This window comes from Carassius auratus, unplaced genomic scaffold, assembly GCF_003368295.1.
Source record: "Carassius auratus strain Wakin unplaced genomic scaffold, ASM336829v1 scaf_tig00017588, whole genome shotgun sequence".
Classification (NCBI taxonomy): Eukaryota; Metazoa; Chordata; class Actinopteri; order Cypriniformes; family Cyprinidae; genus Carassius; species Carassius auratus.
In genome coordinates this window covers 47,079-73,267 of record NW_020524800.1, presented here as the reverse complement: position 1 = coordinate 73,267, position 26,189 = coordinate 47,079, and the positions used below count along the sequence as shown (strand labels likewise).

The 26,189-nt window shown below is 36.5% G+C and overlaps 1 protein-coding gene across 2 annotated transcripts in view; it reads right to left on the bottom strand.

Moving 5' to 3' along the window:
• The window catches only part of LOC113075737 (zinc finger protein 512B-like), a 59,539-nt gene extending 47,622 nt beyond the window's left edge, over positions 1-11,917 (bottom strand). For both annotated transcript variants that reach the window (XR_003281034.1, XM_026248425.1), the window contains exons 1-2: positions 10,420-11,917; positions 7,245-7,370 (exon numbers count right to left, since the gene is read on the bottom strand). Coding sequence is in view for 1 of the 2 variants with exons in the window: in XM_026248425.1 (XP_026104210.1) it covers positions 7,245-7,368 (124 nt within the window). In the remaining variant the exon portion in view is untranslated. The remainder of the gene's footprint in view (positions 1-7,244; positions 7,371-10,419) is intronic.
• Positions 11,918-26,189: the final 14,272 nt, after the last annotated feature.

The window sequence follows — 26,189 nt, the reverse complement described above, 5'->3', positions numbered from 1 at the left end:
TGTGTGTGTGCCTGTGTGCGTGTCTATATGTGTGTGTGTGTGTGCGTGTGTGTGTGTGTGTGTGTGTGTTTGTGTGTGTCTGTCTGTGTGTGCAAATTTTTAACTACTCTCCATAAAGCTATGGCACATCATTGGCCTTGCAGAGCTTGTACTAGGCCTAATCTCCAGCTATCATCTGCTGACACCGGGCCAAGAGTCTGCAGTAGTCCCAACATCCCATAATTCACTGCTGCTGATCATGCTCCAGGAAAACGTTGCCCTTGTACACTAATCTAAGAGCAGACAGAATCATCAGCCTCAGCAGCTGCTAAAACTATTTCAGAACGGCCTTTTCAACTGATAACATACAAATTTAGGTTCCTCTTTAAATTAAAAATTAAATCTGCCAAACATTTCTTTCATCAAGTAGGCTGTTGCTCAGGGATGATGGGTTATCAGTAAAAAAAGAAAAAAAAGAAAGAGGACTATCAAATCTGTCATCAAGATACAATGTCAACAGTCTGACACTGACTCAATACTGGACAAACGGGACTATTCCTTTTAATGGCAAAAAGAAAAGGGAAAACATAAATATCTACACTTACTGCGTGCACTTGTACAATACATAGGGCTAACATCTTATGAACCTCAGATATGAGCCATTTTTATCCCTCGATGAAGCAACACTTGACACTAGTACGTTTGAAATTGGTGCAGCACCAATTTTGTGCCATTAACCTTAAAATGCAATACCAAGGTATACTGTGCTATAAGCCTACTTGTTAAGCTTAAATAAGAGAGAGCATGGACAGATGCCAGGCTGAAAATGACACACTCAAACTTTGTTTCTGCATGTGATGTGGTTTGTGTTCACACCTAGCAGCTCTCTTCAGTGATGGTGTGGAAGGGGCGGCGCTCAAGCAGTGAACAGATGGACACAATGCAGTGGGTCAGAAATGAGCTGTGTTGTCTCCGGCAACCTGCCACCTGACAGCATCAGCACCACAGCAACACCGCCGTCCAATAAAAGAACGGCCGCTGAATTTCTGAATTAGGCGACGAGAGTCTAATATACAAAATATATGGACGTGATCCAATGCCGTTCGACAACTGTATATATATAACAAATGTTTCTTGAGCAATAAATCAACATTTGAGAATGGTTTCTGAAGGATCATGTGACTCTGAAGACTGGAGTAATGATGCTGAAAATCCAGCTTTACATCCCTGGAAAAAATATATTTTACAATATATTCAAATAGCAAACAATTCTTTTAAATTGTACAAATATTTCACAGTATTACTGTTTTACTGTGTTTTTTGATCAAATAATTGCAGCCTTGGTGAGGATAAAAGAATTATTTTAAAAACATTAAAAAATATCACTGACCCCAAACTGTTCAATGGTACTGTATAAGCTAGACTTATTTCTAAGTTGTTAAAATGCTTGAAAAGAGTGCTTTTGCATCTTTACAAAGTGTAGTTTGGGATATTTTAATGTAATTAATACATTTTATGTCTGAAATACTTTTTGTGGCTGCTGTGAAATGAAAATATCTGAAAGTTTCAAGACTTCTGTAACTATTTGAATGTAAGCTAACTATGATATATTAAGCATTGTATAAAGTAGTTATAGTGTTACCAAAGGAATTTCAGACGGATATGTTTTCAATTTGCCTTTTCATGCTAAATAAACACAGTCATATATAACTGTGACTTAACCTTGAGCCAAAAAACCAAACTATACTTTCGTATGCTGTTTGTAATAGTTTTCCAGACTCTCTGACAGGAAAGAGGCCAATTATAAAGAGGCATATGTTACACTCGCACAAAAAGGTCTTGAGACACACAGTCAAAAAGTGTGTTTGCTCCACACTGACTACAATTACAGCAGTCAGTAAGAATGACCTTATTTGTTCCTACTGCCTCTTTCAGCTGCACTGGCCAACTGCACACAGCTGTTGACAAAGGCTTTCCAAGCAAGCACTGCGATCATTCAGCTTCCCACAGTAGAGAGAGAGACGGATAAATAGTTTCAGAGATAGAGAAGAAGAAAGGGAAGGAAACTCTGACAGGGATTTTATTAATGGGCAGTACAGTTCACACATACTGCAAAAAGTGAACACACTGTAAAACATATTTTCATAAAAAAATTTACCACATCAGTTTTTTTTCTTCTCGTTTTAAGCATGAATCTAATCATAAATGCTACCTAAGATAAAAAGCTATTTTTTATCTTAAGAGTGTTTAAATATTTATTTTTTTGGAAAAGACAAAAATACTGATTAAGAATTTTTGAATCTTAAAACTAGTTCTTTTAGTTTGACTCTTTTTGTGTTTTTCTTTTATCTAGTTTCTATTTCCAGCTGAAGCTCAGTGTTTTATTTTTTCCCAAGTATTATGGGATCACTCTAAATGAGAGCCAAGTATATAATGAAAAGAAGACAGCATATTTTCAGTGTTCTCTACAATCCCCATATTTTTGCTTTAACTGACAGTTTACTACAATTGATACAGTATCTCACACTGTCAACAAAACAGAATGGTTGGAATTACCCAAAATGTTTTTACGCCTACCTGTGATATCAAGAACTCCAACAGTGAATGTAGAAAAAGAATAATCGCTCCAATTTCCCCAAAAATAAGAATAACTTAAATAATAAAATGTTGATGAAGAAGTATATAAGCAACTAACATGACTAAACACCTCTTAATTTTTTTTTTAATTAAAATTAATCCAATATAAACCATCAGATCTTTTCCACCTTTAATGCAATACTGAAACCAACTAAATTCAAGAACAAGAAACAAACTAATTATTATTATATACTTTTCATTTTAACAGGAGTGTGTAGACAGTCATATCACTAATAACACAGCTTTTCACCGCATAAATAATGAAGACATAACATGTTATTTGAGAAGAAAGTGTTTCAAAACCATACTTGTTTATTATCTTACATCCATTACAGTGTACAAAACAGTCATTCTGGCAAAAAGACAAACACTTCATATTTCCACAGGTCTACTTTTATTACAGAAATTTACAGTAAATACTGCCAAAATCAATTGTCAGTTCACCTTTTAGTGCTTAATCCAGTCCTGCACACACACAGTCATTTACAGGAGTGATAACTTTATTCTACAACTGAATTAACACCCAAAAAAACACAGGTAATGACAACCACAATTTACAAAAAATAAATGCAATGTGTGCAAAACTGAATTGAACAACTTCAAGAAGTTACAGGGTAGATTAGCGTTGCCAGATCTTCCTAAAAAACAACAACAGTAGCAAATATGAACCAGCCCACAATAAACTCAAATCCAAACGCGTTATCTTGGAAATAAGCCACCTACCTAAATATAGTGTCCTGCACCTGTCTACATTATTTACTCCATAAACTGAATTGCTTTATGAGCCGAACCCAAACAACAAGCCCAAAGACACTTAATAATCATTAATTATAAGTGTACATGGCAACCTTTCAAGAGCGCTCCCTGCAAAGCAGCCTTCCAAGCAAAAACAAAACAACCATCACAGTTTCGAGAGTGAGATCACTTCCAAACACAAAACACACAAAATGAAAACTTAGAGGGTTCACTCCAGCATTAAAATGTGGCTGAGACTCATGAAACTTTACAGTGTGTACACAGCCAATAACTGAGATGATATTAGTTGTATTTGAATGAAACTAGAGAAAGCGTGGCAGTGTATTATGAGAGATGTGAAAGAAATCCCGGCCTCAAAAAACGTTGCTAATGACAAAGTTTATTATTGGAGAATAACAGAATGTTGCGACTGACCAATCAGAGTCAAGTGTTCCAGTAATAAAAGACTGGGAATCTTTCTGACCAACATTGTTTACATATAGTCAAACTTTTTCATTGATTATCAGTTAATAAATATCGGGTTTACAGATAAATGGCTCCAACTGGATGTTCTCTAACCAGCGACACTATTAGCTATTAAACCGTTGCAATTTCAACAGTGTCACAGGTAAAGTGACTTAACAATTGACTGTTATCTTTCTATTAATATTCAATGCAATCAGGCTCATACTGTAAAGCCTAAACTAATATTCGTTCCTCCATAATTACAAATGGACTTCAGGGGGATAAAAAATTAAATGCTACAAAACTTGTTGAACACATCCCTTTTAAAGTAAGATAAGGCCATTCCAGATATTACAAACTAAACAGCTGCAACTGTGCAATTCAGCTGCCTACATCAAACTAAGACAAGACAAGTGTCTCGCAATCTTGGCAGAAGAAACCATGCACTGTCACAAACACACACACACACACTTTCACACACAAATGACAATTTGTGTTAACCCACATCCCAGAGAGGCTGGCCGGCGTGCTTTGTGTCCGGCTGACGGTGGCAGTGTGACATCACAACCGCAGCTAGGAAACATAATTCTTCATGTCTGAATTCCTTCCAGACACATTGTTACAAGTCAAAAGCAGTAGCCACAACCGCAGGCCACATGGGAACCCAAAAAGAATATGTAAATACACAGAAAATCTCCTTCTTTTACCATTATGTAAATCATTCTGCTAAATCTCAATGCACAGAAAAAAACACACACACTCTCTCAATGGTTTTCCCATTAATAAAAACATAAGATAAGAATATAACGTGTTCCTAAGCCACTTCATCAATTCCCTGTGTCACTTACGCTCAGGCGCTCAGCATATAGGGGCTACAAACTCAGTGAAATATATTCTCCAGCAGAAAAAGTCTGTCTGACGCTGTGAAAGCAATGAAATGCTCTTCACAATCTGCAGTAAAATTCAAACAGCACGGCCCGGCACAAATATCATTCTCCCAGCTCATTTGGGAGTCAGCGCCAAGTTTGTTTTCCACCGGACCTCTGCCAGGCTGCTTTTTCACTTCAACTCTGAGCAAAGAATTATGGGATTTTTAGGTTCAAAGCAGTAGCTACATCAATTTTAGCTCAGATTTTGCTTAGCAACCAAAACTGTGCTACAGTTGGCACATTTTATGTTTACGAGATCACTAAATGAATGAAACAGCTGAATTACATAATTGTAGTACAACAAGCCTCTCCATTTAGCAAAAAAAATCCATTATCATTAAATCCTATCAAATTATGGGTACCAGAGAGATGCCATGAAAGCCCAATAGTGAAAACAAAAAAATAATGAATATGGAACTTCCTCTTGTTCCCTTGCAAAGTACTTGATTGCTAAAAAACGCAAACGAGCGGACTGAACGCTGAACACTGAAACATTGCTCAGTTTCTCACTAGAGCTTGTTAAACAGCAATATATACACATACTCAATCATGACATTTCTGTGCATCAGATTGCTGGTCTGGATGTGAGTTAGAGTTGCTTCATATCAGAATATCTCTCGCTATAGAACTGGGGTGTAACACTTGTTACAACTGGGTGAAATGAATAGTCAACATTGAAACTTTGCAGACGCAGCTCCAGACACACTCTTAAGAACATGTTAGAGCCAATAATGGTGCATTTTAAGTCTGGCTTAATGCAAAATAATGATATTTCACCCTGTTAACGTATTTGCAAACCTTGTTATGATACTTACATTGCATTACAAGCCATTAAAATAATCACATTTTAATGGCGCACTATGGAAGTTTTTTTTTTTTTTTTTAATGAAAAGCTAAAAGGTTAAAAATTAACAAGAAACAATTATTGAGTACATTGATAAATAAAAAATAATCTGCATTTTAAAACTGTCCTTGCCTTACCCTGATTTGCAAGGGAAAGCTTATAATAATGATTTATAATTTGATGGGAAATGTTTTACATTATTTGTCTTTGTATGTCATGCAATGCTGTTACATAAACTTTTACATGCGATGTATTTAGGTGAAATCTAAACAAACTTTACAACACACACATTACGGCTAGATAAGTGCTGTTTACCAAAAAAAAAAAAAAATCAACATACATGAATGAATTGTTCAGGATCTATAACATGTATTTAGAAAACAGAGGAATTAGAATTTGTAGATTTTTTATTTAATTCCGATTTGTTGTATGTAGCAAGTACGTTTCCAGAAACTGGTGTAAAAATAGAAATAGAAATAGAAAGTGAGTCAGTTCTGTATGGTAAGAGTAGCCAGTCATTTCGATGCCATGAAATGGCTCTGTAGTTTCAGAATGACAGAGCAATTTGTTTCAGTCTTTCCTGAAGCACATCTTTTTTCAGTAAATGTGTTCCCATCACGGTTCATACAGCTTAAGTGTTTCTGTATAGTTTTTATGCATATTTTGAGAATCTGAAACGAATGATGATGTTTCTATCCAACATTTTATGCAATATCCTCAAATCTACATAAAAATAAGTTGATAGAAACTTAGCTAATAATATATTTAGCTTAGCTTTAGCTTCCTAGATTCAGGTTTAGCTGCAGTCAAATAATATTATATTTCGGTTAATTGTATATTTGAATTTTATGTTTTAAGAAAATTTGTTGAGATCCAAAAATTAGCTGCCACCAAACACCTAGCAGTTAAAAACCACTTTTCTAACTCTAATGTTAAGCTGAATAATCAATCAGCAGAAACTGATTGATTTCTGCTTTTTTGGATGCATTTTGCATTTCATTTTTTAATAATCATTCAAATAATTGTTGATTTAGACATAGTTTGTTGCAGCCCTACTAACACTGATCCAGATTGATGTCTATCTTATCAATTACAATGAGACTGTAGCAACTGTTATCAGTGCAAAGCTGCATAATTTCTCCCTTTAACTACCTCTTTCCATTCCACTTGTCCATTTACACAGTTTTGTTCAGTGCTCTGCTTTAGGAATGTAGAGAAAATGACACAAAGTTCAGTTTTACTCCAGCACTGAGCGTTTGTATAGGACTAAAGTTCATCCATGCGGGGAGATGGTACATATTTCACTGACATTAAAAACAACCGTACTATCAGTAGAAGGACTTCATCTGTCAAAACACCTTTCACCATAATAAGGCAGCCATCATTTCCTCTCTTAAGCACACAAGTGTGAAAACGCTTGTCAAAACCTCAGAGACGCCAAACAGGTTGAAACAAGTGTGCAGTTGAAAATAAAAAGTGTAAATGTATTCCACAGGCTTGAATAAAGTTGTTCATTCATTTTTATTATGCCTGCCATGTAAAACAACAATGTTTGGTAAATGCCACCTGCATAAACCAATGATTTGTCAACATTTGACATGCCCTGTGCAGATCTTGACTGTATTTTTAAAACCCCGAGCAGCTTGCGTTCTTACCGTGATTGTTGTTTTCAGTGCTGCACATTCGGGCCGTCTCTGCGGGGTGGGCCTGTTTGGCAGTGCGCCCCTTTGACAAGCCCGAGGAAGGCTTCACCACCCGGGCACCGCTGGAGGTGTCCATGCCTGTTTAGGACACAAATAGATCATGCCACAGGAAATTGCATTATCTGCACACAAACAACATAAACACAAAGAGGCTCTATCTATCTGCCTTTGTATCTATCTGTCTATCCATACATCCATTCCTCATGATTACTTGTATTTATTTATATATTTCAATATGCATCTGAAAAAAGGAATTAATCAAGTTAAAACTCTGCTGAATGCATCAATCCAGAAGGGGAACGGGTGGATTATTGCAATGAATGCAGCCTGATAATGACTAATTAAAATAAACAGCGCTGATTAGAATGTGATCATACTTTCTTATTAACTCCAAATCAATGTCATTTCAGTTCTTCATCAGGTTTGGCCTAATGGGTCACTAATCTGTGTCTTTTTATACCGCCATTAATTCACTGTTCTATTATTTGCTGAAAAGTGGCCGGGCATACGGCTAATGTATGATTTATCACGTGTCAAAGGAGATTTTATGAACTCCACTGATAAATGTTTCATCTAATGCACACCGTGGGAATGTCTCGCTGTCAGAGGCGCTATAGTACATTTCCGGTGAGTGCTAATTGAGAGGGTTCACTTCAGGCAATAAAGCGTGATGATGACAAACATTCATAAGACTAAGAGTTGAAAAGCTACTGTACATCTATGGACACACACACATACAGCACGTCTGAAAGAGATGTGAAATCAAGCTGTTACCCCTTTAACCATCACAGCATACTGCATGTGACAGGACGTGACAACCATTCCCTTTTAAAATGGCAACCAAAACAACAGGTACTTCTCACAGCTGTGCTATTAAACCAGAAACCAGGCCCGCGTTATGCATCAGCAGATCACAGAACGGCCCTCACATCACCTGACACACAGAGAAGAGCCATAGATCTTCAAGTGCTGAAGATCATTACACCAAAATGATTTATGGCCCAGAGACTGAAGCTCATTTGTGAGCCAAAAGTTTATTTCAAAAAGGAAAAGAGCAATAAGGTAATAGTAAAAGCAGCTGGTAGGACTAAGTGCTATGGTATTTGGGGAATTTATCACACACTTTAGAAAGGCCTTCGATGGAAGTGTGCCTACACAATCAGAGAAACACACAAGGCTCATTCCTGCTATGCAGCACCTATCAAACTGTAACTTCTGCAGAATAAATGTGCTCGAGTTGTAATTTAAGCAAGTACTTCTATTTAAAGAAAGAAAAAACATATTATTGCAGACTTTCAGAATCAAGAACTTCAACATTATGAATTATAATGTCATTCTTTACACAATAAACGCAAAAGAAACAGAATGGTTACTTAAAAGGATGACAATCAAGAGCTGACATTAATAATTTCTCAGAGATTCAGCTTGCAATATGATGCCAACTTGAAGTTCACTTTTATACACTCACCTAAAGGATTATTAGGAACACCTGTTCAATTTCTCATTAATGCAAATGTCAAATCAACCAATCACATGGCAGTTGCTTCAATGCATTTAGGAGTGTGGACCTGGTCAATACTATCTCCTGAACTCCAAACTGAATGTCAGAATGGGAAAGAAAGGTGATTTAAGCAATTTTGAGCGTGGCATGGTTGTTGGTGCCAGATGGGCCGATCTGAGTATTTCACAATCTGCTCAGTTACTGGGGTTTTCACGCACAACTATTTCTAGGGTTTACAAAAAATGGTGTGAAAAGGGAAATACATCCAGTATGTGGCAGTCCTGTGGGAGAAAATGCCTTGTTGATGCTAGAGGTCAGAGGAGAATGGGCGACTGATTCAAGCTGATAGAAGAGCAACTTTGACTGAAATAACCACTCGTTACAACCGAGGTATGCAGCAAAGCATTTGTGAAGCCACAACACTCACAACCTTGAGGTGGATGGGCTACAACAGCAGAAGACCCCACCGCGTACCACTCATCTCCACTACAAATAGGAAAAAGAGGCTACAATTTGCACAAGCTCACCAAACTTGGACAGTTGAAGACTAGAAAAATGTTGCCTGGTCTGATGAGTCTGGATTTCTGATGGTAGAGTCAGAATTTGGCGTGAACAGAATGAGAACATGGATCCATCATGCCTTGTTACCACTGTGCAGGCTGCTGGTGGTGGTGTAATGGTGTGGGGGATGTTTTCTTGGCACACTTTAGGGCCCTTAGTGCCAACTGGGCATCGTTTAAATGCCACGGCCTACCTTTGCATTGTTTCTGAGCATATACATCCCTTTATGATCACCATGTGCCCATCCTCTGATGGCTACTTCCAGCAGGATAATGCACCATGTCACAAAGCTCGAATCATTTCAAATTGGTTTCTTGAACATGACAATGAGTTCACTGTACTAAAATAGCCCCACACTCACCAGATCTCAACCCAATAGAGCATCTTTGGGATGTGGTGGAATTGATTTTTATTTATTTTTTCAGACAGCGTTGCATGTTTTAGAGTGGCACAAACCAGTTAATGCCACAGAACTTTACGAAGTTCACTGCTAGTATTTTTTAAATGTTAGTTTTGGTTTTTTTTTTTTCCCCCATAAAAAAAAATAATAATGATGTCACTTCCTAGAAGATGATGTCATAAGGACACAGCTTTTTTAAGTTTAAGATTTTGCCAGAGACTAACATGATGGAAAGTCACACTGATGGTACATGTAGAATCTATGGTTAATCAGAACATTATTCCCAAGATTGCAAAAACACAAAAATTAAGATGAAACACCTGTAATGTTTCTTAAATTACCATTAGTTCATCTTCATCCCACAACAACATTCAACATTTCAACAAACTTTTAATAACCCAATATACTAATACATGACAGGGACATGAAAATGTAGGCCTATACTGCATTGTAAGGATGACCCACATAAGACTTTGTAAGTGCTCCCAACATTGTGTGAGTGTTTGTATGATATCTGAAAGTTTACCCATAAACACCACAACACACCACATCCTCCTATACTTCATTACCAAAAAAGCTTTAACACCTCGTAACGCGTTAAACCAAGCTTGTTGCCTTTATTGGCAGTATTGACAGATAATGGACTTCTCGAAGACCACACCTACCTGGAAAGCCACCCAACACTGACGGGTGAGCGGGTGAGCGGGTCACCCACGTGGGGTCAGGCTGTAGCCTTTGCTCTCGCGTCGCGCCGCTTGACTTTACATGGCAAACGCACCTGACGCGCGGGGGGTCGCGGACAGACGGGCGTCACGGTCGGTAGCCACACTCACGGCCCCCGCTGCGCGTGTCCGCGGAGGAGGATGATGAAGAAGAAGGAGGAGGAAGAAAGACAGAGCAAGCTGATGCAAATGCCCTCAAGCCGAGCACTTTCACCGTGTTTCCAGACTGCACCCGGAGCCCCTCTTCATTAATAGCTATGTAATCCACGAGCTCTCGCATTAAAAATCCAACTCAAAAGCACGCGCACAAATACGCAGAAACGACGCCAAAAATATGAAAATACAAGAAGCTTTCATAGGCAGTGAAGCAAAATGGCGACTTTAATACGAAGGAGGAGTAAAAAAAAAAAAAAAAAAAAAAAACAACCCTCGCGCTGTTGCTAAAGGAGGCACGGGGATATGTTTAGTGCAGTAATCGAGGCTGGAAGACGTGAACGCGACGGAAAGCGGAGGGGAAGGCACAGCGTCGCGCGATTCCGGTCCTTACCTCGGGATTATGCCGTGTATTTGTATGATAGGGATATTATCTCCGCGAGCGTGTACAGTAACAGTATGGGTGCTGGGTCGCGCGCGTATATCCGCCGCTGCCTTTGACAGTTGTGACTACAGTCGGCAGGCAACTTGCAAACTCTCGCGTTATTATTTATGATCACTCATTTTGTTATCAGGCCAATCATTTAAGTATTTCTGCATAATAAAGCCCCTGCCTGAATGGAAGCGTTTGATGCGGCTCCACGTCATGCCGCTCGCTTATGACGAAAAGGCTTCGGCCACAATGTATCTTTCTAGCGGACACATAATATTACACAGCATTATTGTGAGTCTGTGCGATTCTAGTTTTGTAGAAAGGATGACTTAGTTTTTAGGGCAAGTTAATAATCTTAATATATATTCACGTTATTATGACGTCGTCTACTTTTTGATAATATATAAATATATTATTTCATATGGATTTGCACATAAAATGTATTATTGTAAACAGTAATTGATGGATTTTTGCTGTCCAGAATAAGTCTTATCGCTGTATAATATTCAGTTTTGTTTTTGTTTGTTTCTGTATTCTACTTGCCAAAGTTACACATATCTTTCGTTTCTGTATACACAGTGATTAAATTAAACTTTTAATATACAATAAACTAAATATTATTATTCGATTTATCACCGTCCTATGCAGTAACATAAAACGATTTTTCCCCCTCAAATTCTGTCTCACATCTCCGCCAAAAATGCAACTGCAGTGCAAATTATTCATATTTATATTTTCTAAATAATTGTGAACAGGTGCCACTGTTTCCACACCTACGTCATGGGGCTTAATAGAGACTTTGACCCATTATTATTATTTTCCCCCTTCAAATTATGACGTAATGTAAGCACCATCACTGCGTTCACCATGAGGGGGAGGCAAATGACCGCTTTTCTGAGAATGTGGAAAAAGTGAAACCCCGAAACGAATTTGATTTTTACACTGGCTAGATGGCATATTTGTTAAAAAACAGCCTAAAGAAAGAAAAGAAAATCAGGAGTCATCACACGAACGCCCTACTTTTAGAAGACAAGCTCTTGAATGATCATGATTTGTTTACTTATCCCATCTGTTTTAGAGCGTTAGTTTATTAATTCTAGTAATCATTCACTATCTAATTTACCAAAAGGGTTTCTCCATCATAAAGCTTTCTTCTCTCATAAACGTGTCCACTAGTCAGCAGTATAGTGTGAGATTATTTGACAGTAGGATGAGTTTATGACGGATGGTAACAGGTGATGAGCACTTGCCTGTCCCACAAACCATCGTTCACATGACTTTAATAATGCACATGAAATCTAAATCCTATGGGCTTTTTCCTGTTATGTTATTAAAGTGTCAGTCATTTCCAGCACTATTCTCCACAGCAGTCTTGGGACAGTCAGCACATGAACCTGGGACAGAGTTATGAAGTACTCTTTACACAATGGGTAGTTCATGTCATCTGGACACATTCCCATAGCCCTGTAGTAACAGGTTAATGCTCCAGCTGTATTTAAGGCCATGAAATGAAGTAAAACAAGCTGTGTGAAGAACTGCTGCAGCTCTGAGTGAGTCCTCGCTGTTGAAATCCAAGAATAACTGAAGACATGGAGAGAAATGTGTTTTTGCTGCTGCGTTTGGCAGTGTGTGTGTTATTTTTGTTTGATCAAGAGCTGCTAGTTCAGATGGAGAGCAGTTTCCTTGATGATCCATTTTGCATTTAGAGAGAATGTGATTTATCTATCAATACACTTTCCAGCGGTCCATTATTTGTGGTTTGATCACAAGCTACTTTTTGAGGAAAAGAAAATGTAAGTATGCAGTAAACAAAAAATACAATATTAAGCTCAGGTTACCATTAGCCTAAATTTGATCAAGGCCAAAATCCTTCCCACATTAAAAAGCATCTATGTATTAAAACGTAAATGCACAGCAACTAATATTATGATCATATTTGAAACCTTTTATTTATTTTTATCAATTATAAAAATAAATAAATGGTTTCAAATATGACTTTTTACACGAATGATGATTGTTTTAATGACAAATATAATTAAATATAATAATTATTATGCAAATGCTTTAATATGGTTCTCCAAGCGTGTTATAGGCCAGAGTTAAAGTAAAGCATTCAATTTTATACAGCACAATGTGATTAACTGTAGTAACTGATTTAGACAATTTAGCTATTTTCCTCATATTAATTTATAGAATTATTGTTTATTTGATTTAATATATATATATATATATATATATATATATATATATATATATATATATATATATATATATATTAATTTCAATATTATATTGATTATTTTATTCAAATAATATTCTAAATAAATTGTATACATCATATTAATCATTGAAATACTCTTAGTAGTCTTTAATATTTTGAATACAATTTTATTTTTATACTTTAATTTTAATTTTATTTGAAGTTTTAGTAATTCCGCTGTTTTTTGTCATAAAATATATATCTATATCTATATATATCTATATATATAGATATAGATATATATTATTATTATTATTTTTTATAGTTTTTTTTAAGTTTAGTTTATTTTAGTTTTCCATTTTTCCATCATATAATGCTGCTGAAATGAATGGTTATGGTTGAATACGCATAAGCAGAGCATAAATCTGCCTCCAGCGTTGCTGATAAAGCAGAATGGTGTGATAGATCTTGAACACCATTAAGCCGATTTCTCAGCACTTGCTGGTCAGTTTCATCAGGTGTTCACTTACCTCGAGTCACGGCCCAGTGCCTGCAGCGGAGAGAACAAATCAACGAGAAGAGTTAAATTATAAATTAGATGACATGAGAGAATAGGCCGTACATGGGTTTGTGTCTGTTACAGTGATGATCAATCACACAGATCTTTCATCTTAAATAGATGGAGTGTGTAACATGTGTTTTGTGGAGCACAACATGAACAGAACCCAGAGGGAAAGTGCAGTCATATATCACAATAGAAGAGCAGTTCAGGGATCTCAAATAAATGCTGCGGTCACCAGCTCACTGACAGAGATGCATGCATCCACGCTGCGCCTGACTAGTCCTGTATTTGCCCCGTCACAGACAGTGTTGTGAATAATGAAAGAGAACATACCAGGAAAGCCTTGCTATAATAGCACTGAACGTTTGTACAGAGACCCTACTGGGGGAAAATTCAGCTTGTTTGTTTGTTTGATTTTTTTTCTTTTTTTTTTCACTTTCTGATGAAAAACAGGAATTTTTAGAACTTCAGTTGTTGCTTTATTTAATTATTTATTGTTATTTAATTTTTGATTTAATCATTCTTGTGTTCCCACAAAGAATGATATGAAAAGTAGTTACAAATGACCGAAAACTATAAGCTTCTGCCATCATTTTCTCAGAAAACAAAAGGCTCAAAGGAAAGTGGGTTTGCCAAAGCTGTGTCGATGGCATGGCACAAATATAAATTATGAATTTAAATTTAAATGTAAATTATAAATTTACATTTAATTTAAATTAAAATTTAAATGTAAATTATGAATTTACTCAAAAATACACTGAAAATGCAATTTGTTATACAACTGACCTGAAATCAAAATATAAAGAATATAAGACAAATAAAATAAAGGAAAGCCCTTAATAATTTGTATTTATGTCACTATCATTTTTTTTAAAGTGCTATTTTAACAAAACTGTTTCATTTAATAAAAATCACTGATTATTAATATTTGACAATATTTGATATTTTTCGCCAAAGAAATCATCTTTTACAGTAATTTATCATTTCAAAGCAACTTCATGTCAATCATGCTTTAGTGCTTTACCATAGAGCAAGAGTTTGACATGGGGGTAATGACATAAAATGATGACAGAAGGGATCCTCTTGATCTTAGATTAGATTAGATTGACACTTTTCTTGAAAATGGAATAAAAGTTCAGCATGAAAACAAAGAGTACATGGTACACAGGTTTTAATTAAACTATGTTCATGCACACTCACGTGCAATCATTGAGACATGAAACGAATATTTCTGGATTTCTGATGCTGGATGTTTTCAGGTGGCAGATTTGCTGCTGATTCCAGGAAAAAGACAAACTTGTCTCTGGACTGTGTCCCACAGCTCTAACTGCCCTCCGCACTGCCAGCTTCTGATTGGTTAAGCCATGTGGCGGCCAATGAGGCATAACCCCTGAGCTCCAGCGCTGTCAGATACTGTCACGTAACGTCACGGGCTGCTTATAATGCACGCATTTGTGTGTGTCTGTGTTCAAACACACAGATCATTATGCGGCTGCAATCCTCCGTGTCGTGTGGTAATTGCCTCTCAAGGTGGTGGTGGAGATCGACTGCTCTTTAATTATCTGTTTGTGTGACAGCTGCTTCCACAAGTGACACTCAGAGACACAAAAGTGTGGTTCACGCCAGACGCACGGCTCTGATCGCTGTGCACAGTCACTCAGGACTCTGGGCCGACAGTCTTCCCTGCAGGGAATAAAGGAACAGGTGGTGAAAGAGAGTTAAAGAGCCTGTTTGTGTTGATGGTGTTTGTGTTCATTTGTTGAGAAATGACCTAAAGAGGGGTTTATATTAGAGTATGAAAGAAAATGAAGGCAAACCTGAGAATTCAATGTCCTCTGATACCATAAAACAGCTTTCCAGTTTAGTTCATTCAATTCTGATGCTTATGATTCACACAAGAAGTTCTTTGGATTCATAGACCTCTAGGGGGAGAAGAAATCCATCTTTGCACCAAGTATGTAGGTTTGAAGTGAAGACTGAAAGCTATCTGGCTGTAAAATGAGCAGATAGATGAACAGTTATAGCTATAATGAATGACGACTTCAGAAATCACTTGAGTGCATTGGGCAGGCTGTAATATAAAGTAATAATGAATAAGTATATGCCCTAAGAAAAGAATCTTTAGAACAATGGGTAATATACTGGCAGAAAATAATACAGGGCAACAAGCCGAATCAGTTACTGCTTCTGATGGCCAATATGAGCATGGTGACTTGTCCGATTTCATGAATGAAACGGTCAGTCGGAATCAAGAAATGTAACTTTTAAAATACTTTTTTACAACAAATTTGTACTTAAATATTACTTTTTACAACAAAATATTAATCTTGAACATGTAATATTCGATTTTGTGCATTCTTATGAATATAAAATGGAATTTACCAAAACATTTATTGAAAGGAAAAATATGCAAATAATACGCAACATGCAAAAAGTCTGAATTTGTGAGACGTTAACTTAGAATTTCAAGAAAAATATCAGAATTGTGAGATGTAAATTTGCAATTTTAAGAAAACGTTAGACTCAGAATTCTGAAAAAAGTTACACTTGTGTGATATAAACTCACAATTTATAGAAAAAGATTCAGAATTGTTTTATGAATTAAGTCTAAACTGTAAGATATAAACTTGGAAAATGTGAAATTGTGAGATATATCATCTAAACAGCTTTTTTCTTTGTGGCAGAAATGGTGTTCCATACAACATGGAAGGCTAATTCTGTAAAAGGATAAAAACTGCGAACAAATTGCTACATAAGGATTACAATGACTGTCCAATTAATCGAGCACATAATCTCCTGTTCTTACGTCAGCAACAAAACTCACGTTTGAAATATGAATATGTCTCATTTATTCTAAAACCCACTGAAAACTCAGGAGAGAATCCATGGCTCGAAAATGCTAATTCGGTCATGGGTTTTAGGATACAAAGCATACAGCACTATTGAGAACTGAATGCTTTCGAGAGGCTTTAGAAGCGATTTCAAATCCTGAAAATGAGAAGGAGAGAAATAATAGATGCGGGGCAGATGCACACAGCGGGAAATGAACGGGTGATTACAGGAATGTGGAGGAGTTTGAGAAAAATCATAAAGATTGGCTTTCTTTTAAATCCTAACTGAACAGTGTTTTTGACATCTTAACTATGCATCAGTCCTGTCTGAAAATTTTAAGCTAGTAAGCTAAGCAGTCATATGCATAAAGCAATACATAATTAAAAATACAAGGGAAAGGAAGGGATTTTCATATGTTTGTAACCCACTGTATTCAGTCAGGATAAATAATACACTTGAGTTGGTTAAAACTCAACAGGTAATTTAAACAATTACATACATTTTACCTGATGACACATTTTGTAGGCACTTGTTTTTGAAAAGGTGAAAAAGGCTGGCATCAGGAGAAGCTTGAGGTGTCCAGATACACGGGTCCTTCATGAAAAAAAACGGTGTGTGTGTGTGTGTTAGAGAACAAGAGAGACAATGATGCTCTGGACGGATAGATTCTCTGATGGTGGAAGAACTCAAATATTTTCTGTTCTGGTGTATCACACAGTATGAGAGCAGGATGATTAAAAGCGTTAATCTAAACAGCCAATAACATTATATGGAGCATAGTGTTTCATCTGTTTACGAATCAGTGTTTTTGAACACAATGATTTGATCAAATTACTTTCACTTGCACGCACTGAATATTTATCATTCGTTACTTGCAAAAACTCCATTTTGAAGCAGATGATGAATGAACAAACCAAAGAAATTAACAAAAAACTGACGTTTTGTTCCTGAAAAAGGACTTGGGTGAATAATTCAATGACTAACATAAAACAAGGGAATCACCTGCTGGAGTAACATTGTAACCTGAAAAACAGTCACTGAGCAAATCTTTAAACAATTACCAAAATCTGTTTGGAAAACAAATTCAAACGATTTGAGTTAGAAGACATTATATCTGAATATATAACAAGCACGTTACAGTATTTGTACATTACCATTCAAAGGTTCGGGGTGAGTGAGATCATTTTAAAGAAATGAGTCATTTTATTCAGCAAAGGATTCAAAAGGATTCATAACCTTACAAAAGATTTTCAATTTCAAAATAAATGCTTCTCTTTTGAACTTTATATTCATAAGAGAATCCTGATAATCAAATTTATGACAATTTCCACAAAAATATTAAGCAGTTTTCAACATTGATAATAATAGTAAATGTTTCTTGAGCATTAAATCGCCATATTATTATGATTTCTGAAGGATCATGTGACACTGAAGAATGATGCTGAAAAGGAATAAGAGGAATACAATATGTTACAATAAAACAGTTATTAATATTTCACTGTTTTCACTGTATTTTAAGAAAAAGACTGTTTTAGAAAAGACTTCTTTTCTAAAACATTAAAATATCTCAATTACCCTTAAAATTTATACAATTATAATTGACATATTTAAGAATTATGTTTAGATTAACATTTAGATGTATATTTAATATATTTGTTTAATCTACAAAACACAGTAAAAGATTAGTTTTTCCAGAATGCGTGTTTACTGTAGGTCAATCATTTGCTTTTACTGTAGGTCACATTTTTAAGAAACGTTCTTTACTTTGCATTTATTACAATAGTGAAAGAGAAACTTCACATATGAGAAATCTGTATTTTTTTAACTTTATTCCAAAACACACGCATACAGCTGTTTTTGCCACACCGTGTCTTGTATAATCACGTTGGTAGCAGGTCATTACATAACCAATGTTCATTTCCCTCACTTTTTTGCATAACAAGATTTAAAAGAAGCCCATTTCATGTCAGGAGAAAAAAAAATGCTAGTGTGTCAAAATACATGACACAGCAAAACGCTCTGGAAACGCACCAATCATTACGTCACATGAAGTTCAGTCTCATATAAACCCCTTCAACCTGGATGGACTGAATTGGTTTGTGTCATGGGGCCAGATGTCCATCAGCTTAGACTACACTGTGTAAAAGCCTTGAACAATAACTGGTGTCATGAGCATCCGACAATCACGCTGAGACTTAACGAGATTTCACAGTAACTCAGAATACAGACAAACATTTAAGCTTCCTTAAACATGCCACTGCATCACAGTGTAGTTGTAGTTGTTAGAGCATTCAAGATTCATCAGCACTAATAAAGACAAAATCTCAAAACGGAAAGAATTAAATTATCTCTGCAAGATCTCCTTAATCATACTAGAGGAAATAAACTGTCTCTCTGAAGTACACACTTAACATGCCGTCTTGCGTTCTTGGAGATAACAAACCTCATTACTCAAAAGCCTCGTTGACACAGCCAGCAACATTTCAAACATTCATAGTTAGCTTTTGAATTTATGATGTTGGGAAACACAATTGCCATGTTCACACGGAGCCAACACGGTTAAACACACTGATCCAATGAAACCCAACTATCTACGTAGTATTCTCTCAATCTCCAGCTCAAAATAGCTGACCTAAAAGAGAAAACTGACGGTGCTCGAGGGTCTTGATCTAGAATCTAGAAGCGTTTGCTTGCATGGAGTATGTTGCGGACCTAAAATTTGTGATTGTAAGGTAGCCGATTTAAAAACATTCTCTAACAGGTCTAGCCATGCAGACATGTGGCACCGCTTTACATTATTGCTTTGTACTTCTATGAGGGATCTAGACACATACTCTAGAGTAAAGGTATATTTATACTCTGATATATTCTTTGTGTATTAGGAGAAATACACTGCTATATCTGTGCAAGATTTCAAAATGACAATGAAATCAAGAATATATATCTTAAAAGTGTTTATGAAGGTAACAGCAGGAACATTATACGAAGCTCTTGAACGTCCTGAGAAGAAAAGCAAAATGATGGTTGGTTTTTCCATGTGCACGTCTGATATTGGCAACATTCAGTGTTCATTTTCAAACAAATTGTCCATAATATCCAGTTTCAGATCATGTAGTCTTGGTTTTTATCATTGTGAACATCCCTTTAACGTGAAGTCAGGAGTGGAAAGATACTGGATAATCAAACATCATGCCCTATTCTATATCTAATCCTCAGCAAATTAAATGATATAATCTATCATGAGAGGTAGGAGGAGGAACTGTCTGCTTCCACACTTGTAGAAACAGGATTTCTTCAGCATTGCATTGATGTCCATGTTAAGTGAGTGATACTGGGTTAAAAAGCGGGTCTGTCAATGTCCAAACACTTGGGGAATCAAGGCTGCTGATATGAATCACCTTTTAACATGATCTGAGATCAATGTTCATCTTTCGATTTGGATCTGAGACAACATTTCCATCAACGTCTTGAAAATCAGCATCTTGATCCAATCTGTATCCTCATTTTTGTCTGACAGAGCACTGGTTGGTCTCTAGGTTTTGAGACTTGAATCTTATCGCTATATTAGGGTTTAGAGTTTGACTTTGTCCATTTGAGTCTTTGAAACCCCATTCAAATGCAGATTTATATGATTCTTTCTATACGGATCCAGATCTGCATAAAAAGACGGTCCAGTCTGTAAATTTGGTGTTGAGTTAACAGTCCACAGCTCCACCTCCAGGCAGATTCTCTCGCTCTCTTTCTGTCTGTAGCAGTTTGGAACAAGGCCTCCCGTGTCTTCCAGGAAGTCGAGAGAGCTGCCAAAAGGATAGACGAGCTAAGAAATGTTGCCGAAGGAAGCTGTAAAGAGAGAAAAGAGACAAGAGAATGAAAAAAGGCATAAATTATTCATGTGATTGCAGGAAATACATGTGGAGAAGGGATGTGCATCACAGAACCTCTCTGGTTTCGACATTTACTCACTATCCATGGATTTGGCTTCTTATCTATTAGATCTCTTTGTACCTTCATGTTCTCCCCTCTAATGTTTGCCATATGAGAGAGAAATTCAGAGCTTTAAAAACACTCAGAAATGTGTATCATGTGCACACTTCAGATGCAAATTCTGTTCCCAAAGGAAGCAGCAACATTACAGATTAACATTATAGTTACATCTTTACAGAGGCCTTTCTTTACACCAAAGTCCCTTTAAGGCAATTCATGTCATTCGGCAGCCATCTTTGAAACGACTCTTGGGCAAGTGAGTGCAGCTCCAATTTCTTTGAATGAGAAACAATAAATTCTCCAAAACTGTTAGCCAAGCTTATGATTACGCTTCATAAATGTTTGCTCCAATAGCATAAAAAAGCTTATTTTCCTGACTAGATCAGCCAGTGCGCAAGCTGATGGTTTTATAGCAACTGGGACAATATAACGACAGCTGCAGTGACATGCCGACTTTACCAATTAGCGATTGGCTCTTTTAGCATATTGGTTGACCACTGGTTGACAAATATAAATTCTACCTTTGGGGGTACAACAGCTTGTCAGGGGGCAGTACCCTTAAAATTTTGTACCTTATCTACTCCTAAAAGGTTCATATTGGCACCTTTGAGTAGTAATGTGCACCCTTAAGCTACTATTATGCAAGTTTTAGGGATAAATAAGGTACAAAAGGGTACATTTGAGGGAACTGCCCCACTGACAAGCTGTCACAACCTTAAAATAAAATGTGCATTTTTAGCTGATTTTTTCCTTCAGCAATACCTTGCCTGTTACACATAGCAGTTTCTTCTATTCATAATTTTAGAACTAATGCATTTTGTTATCGCTGTCTATGGGATTTCAAAACAGTCAGTCGATTAGCATGCTACATTAGAAGACAGATGCACATGTAGGCATTAATCTCAGTAGGTTATGAAAAATAGTCAAAAACTGGTTTGGATTTGTACAAATATTGTTCAAAATTAATTTGACTAGGGTATACTTAGAAAAATCCTTTAGAAACAAGTAATTCTTAAGATTCATGTGTGCAGCAGCCATCATTCATATGGGAAGTGCTGTGGCGACAGACCGGCCAGATGTTGTTTGAGAGTTTGAGTGGAGCTTGTCTTGCGGTAGCAATTAACATAACTCTCCAGAACATCATGGTGAGCTATATTTCTTATCCGTCAGCACCAGCAGAGATTGATATCAGAGAAAAATTCAGGAAGGATCTTTTCATCAAGGGCAGAAACAAAAAGGACTAAACAAATGAGATCATACCAGAATACATCAAACTGTAGAAGCTGACTGTCTACTAGAAACACTGCATGATTTCTTTTTTTTTTTATGCAATCAGTTTGTAGAGATTGTAAAAAAAAAAAATGTTGATTGCAATTTAGAGACATGTTTCTTCTGGCCTGGGCAATCAGTGATAGTAGAAAGAACATATATGAAAATGAAAGTAAAAAAAGATAAGCGTATAATGGAAAGAACAATTCAAATCGCTGGATAATGGACAATCAGAGACAAACGCATTTGAGCAAAGGAACAGGTGCTGCCATGACATCAAATGACAAAGTGCCAAAGCTGGTGAAAGTCAGAATGATTGGTGAATGTGTCATCTGCTGCACAGCTTCTGATGAAGACACCTGATGAAGGTGAAGGTAAAGACTTCCATTTATGAAAAAAAAAAAAAAAAAAAACGTTTAGAATGCAAAGAGAAGCGCCTTTCACACATAGAGTCTTTACTGGTAAATTACCAGTAAAAATAGCTTTAAAAAATAGCTTACATAATGCTATCACAAAATCTTGGATTCAGTCTTTTTTTTTTCAGTTAGCAGAGGATTTGCTTCTCTTTCTGGAACTGATTGATTGTATGCTTCATTGATCTGAGCTTATGCACCTCAGTTAAAAAAAAAAAAAGTGTTTGTGGATAATTTTGACAGTTCACTCAAAAACTGAGGTGCATAAGCTCAGATCAATGAAGCCTGCAATCAATCACTTCCCACAAGAAATAAAAAACCTGTGCAAGTTTAAAGAAAAGAAGCTGACAAAAAGATTTAATCCAATATTTTGTAATAATATAGTATAATGAGAAATTTATAAGCAGTGATGCAATGACGTTACCATTTTGGGGGAAAATAACATTCTCTCTGGGTTAAAATGACTGTAACTATAAATTCAATTTACCAGCACAAGATTCTAAAATGCAGTTGGAGTATTATTTTTGTGTGAACATTCCCTTTATATATAAAAAGAAAGAAAAATAAAGGGAGAAAGAAACATGATGAAAAACATGCATTGAGTAGCTTGTTGTGGCAGATGTTTGGAAGAGCTTCAGGATGCTCTACTGATGGAAACAGGCATATGGAGGAGACAAGCTGATTACGCTAGCGGATGTCTCAGGGAGTCTGTGTGGCTCCGTCGGGTTCACAGCATTAGCTACATTAACATTTCACTGGTTTGTTGAAGACTTACCATTTCTCAGAGTATTACAAATCTGTCTCATTTAACAAAAAATAATTTTACATTTGATATTTGGTTGGATATGTGATCATAGTAGTGATGACTTTTCCCAGATCTTCATATTGTGGAATCAAACATTGAAGCCTTTTAATTTTACAACACTTCTAAATACCGCACAAGCAAAGTGCATTACAAAACACGTTAAAAATTCATGGAAACATCATGCATTCATTTGTACGAATCCTTTTCATGAAAAACATCTATGCAACATTAGTGTTTAAATACACACGAGGAGACTGAATGACAAGCTTCTGACTTCCAAAACAAGACAATAAGACTAAAAAAAGATGTTTTCCTGCAACTGACTCGATTTGTTAACTGTGCTATGATGAAGCAGTGGATCACAGGTTTTTCTTTTCTATTTGTGTGAGATGTTTAAGTCTATTACAGTCAGACGATTGGGTGGTCATTTGGAGAGAAGGCAGGTTCGGCGTTTCAATAGAAACAGCAATTATAGTGTTGGGAGAGTCTGCCTTGCTCTTGGGTAAATTGCTTCGGTGTGAGGAAGGAGGAGGGTTCGGCGAGGGATGAAGAGGGCAGAATTACTTAGCCTTACTGGGAACCAAAAGAACAAAGCAATTTGGAAGAGTACAGAGGAAACATTACAGTGGATAAATACCAGATAGCAATTGGACTTAAAGGTCAATCTACACCTCCGAATCACTCATGTGAGCTTTATGAGCTTTAACAGAGACTGGCAAAAGAGCAGAAGTGCAGTCCAGAAATCCTCTGATGGGTATCAAGCTGATTGTTAATAGACAATGCTAAATTATTGGGAAGGGGTCATAAAGCTATTACCATATATATATGTACAGTACAGACCAAATGTTTGGACACACCTTCTCATTCAAAGAGTTTTCTTTATTTTCATGACTTTGAAAATTGTAGATTCACACTGAAGGCATCAAAACTATGAATTAACACGTGGAATTATATACATAACAAAAAAGTGTGAAGCTGAAAATATGTCATATTGTAGGTTCTTCAAAGTATCCACCTTTTGCTTTGATTACTGCTTTGCACACTCTTGGCGTTCTCTTGATGAGCTTCAAGAGGTAGTCACCTGAAATGGTCTTCCAACAGTCTTGAAGGAGTTCCCCGAGAGATGCTTAGCACTTGTTGGCCCTTTTGCCTTCTGTCTGCGGTCCAGCTCACCCCTAAACCATCTCGATTGGGTTCAGGTCCGGTGACTGAGGAGGCCAGGTCATCTGGAGCAGCACCCATCACTCTCCTTCTTGGTCAAATAGCCCTTGATGCCTTCAGTGTGAATCTACAATTTACATAGTCATGAAAATAAAGAAAACTCTTTCAATGAGGAGGTGTGTCCAAACTTTTGGTCTGTACTGTATATACACTTTGTACTGATGAATGAAACCACATATGTTGGAGCACTAGTACATGAGTTGCACTAAACATTAAAGGAGCTGTTATGCTAACACAGACATGGATTCATCCGGTGAAAACAGCAGGGTTTGTCCTGAACCCATTCCCCCATCTCTGGCTCCATCTCTCCCTCCACTTTCCTGTTAAATCTCCATTGTACTGGTAAAGGAAAAAGGCTCCTAAATAAATAAAAAATGAACAATAGATAATTTAAGAGTATATGATGTCATACACCATTCATGTTTTAAGGACAGTAAGATTTTTTTTTTTTTTTTGTAAGAAATTAATAATTTTTATTAGTAACATAAGGATGCATTACATTGTCAAAAGTAATAGTAAAGACAGTAAAAAAAATATATTTATATGAAAAAAAAACTAATTTGAACTATTTTAAATTGATAATAATATGAATGTTTCTTGAGCATTAAATCTGCATATTAAAATGATTTCTGAAGGATCATGTGACACTGAAGACTGGAGTAATGATGCTGAAAATTCAGCTTTGCATCACAGGAATAAATTATATTTTTATAACTTTAGCCAAAATTCTGATCAAGACCCTTTCTTGGTCAGTCTGGTTTTCTCATTTTTCATTCAATCAATATTTCATATTTTTATTCACACCAACTGAATCAAATATGACAGGCGGCTAAAGATGGCCTCTGTTTGGATGTCTAATGGAGACCCTGCTGGCTGAGAGACGCAGCTAAGAATAAACTCAGATAAGCTGTGTCCTCCAGCCGTGCCTAACGGTCCCCAGGAGCCAGACTTAACACGCTCTGACAGGTGATGACAACTATCACAATCAAACTAATCAGCACTGACAGCACTTTTATTTGACCGTCCTTCGCTCTCTCGAACACCCTTCACCTGTTTGAACCCTAAACCTGATCCTGTGCTTGAACCTCAGGAGAGAATTTTTCCACTGGGTGGTTCAATTAGATTCCTTTATAAAGCACAGAGACCAGGACTTGGTGAACTGTTAAATTAAATTTGTCCCCTAGGCTGTTGGTAGAATTCCCTGACACAGCGTTTAAGTGGTCTCTAATTCCCTTTACTTGTTAATATGGGGTACTGTACATCGGGCTTTGACACTTGCTGAGGCGGGAGTTCAGAGGACATGTCTGCTCCGAGAAAGATCCTCACACTTTGTGTCTCCAGGCTGCCCTTTGAAACTTTGAAAGTTGTATTTAAAGGCACAATCTGTCATTTTATATTATATTATTCTGACACACATAGCTGGAAAAAACTATTCACTGAAATACAATTATATACAAATGTATAGAATTATATTACATTATATAATTACATGAAAATACCAAAAACATTGTTCAGTCCACCTGATAAAATATGGATATCTGCACAGAATAAAATATAGATCTGTTTTATCATACAATAGTGATTTATTTTCCTCAAATTCAATTGACTGATATTATATTATATTATTATATTATTGTCACAGATCTGCCAGGCTCTCTCTTTTCCACTACCCAGAGCTCCCTGTTACCCGAGTTTTAACCTCCTATATCTGACAGCTTGGTTTTGTGCCCAGTGACCTGTTTTGGTGTTGTTTTTAAGGTTTGTTTTTGGATTACTGTCCTGTTGGAAGATCCAAACATGGCCCATTATAAGATTTCTAACAGAGTCAGTCACTTTTTGAT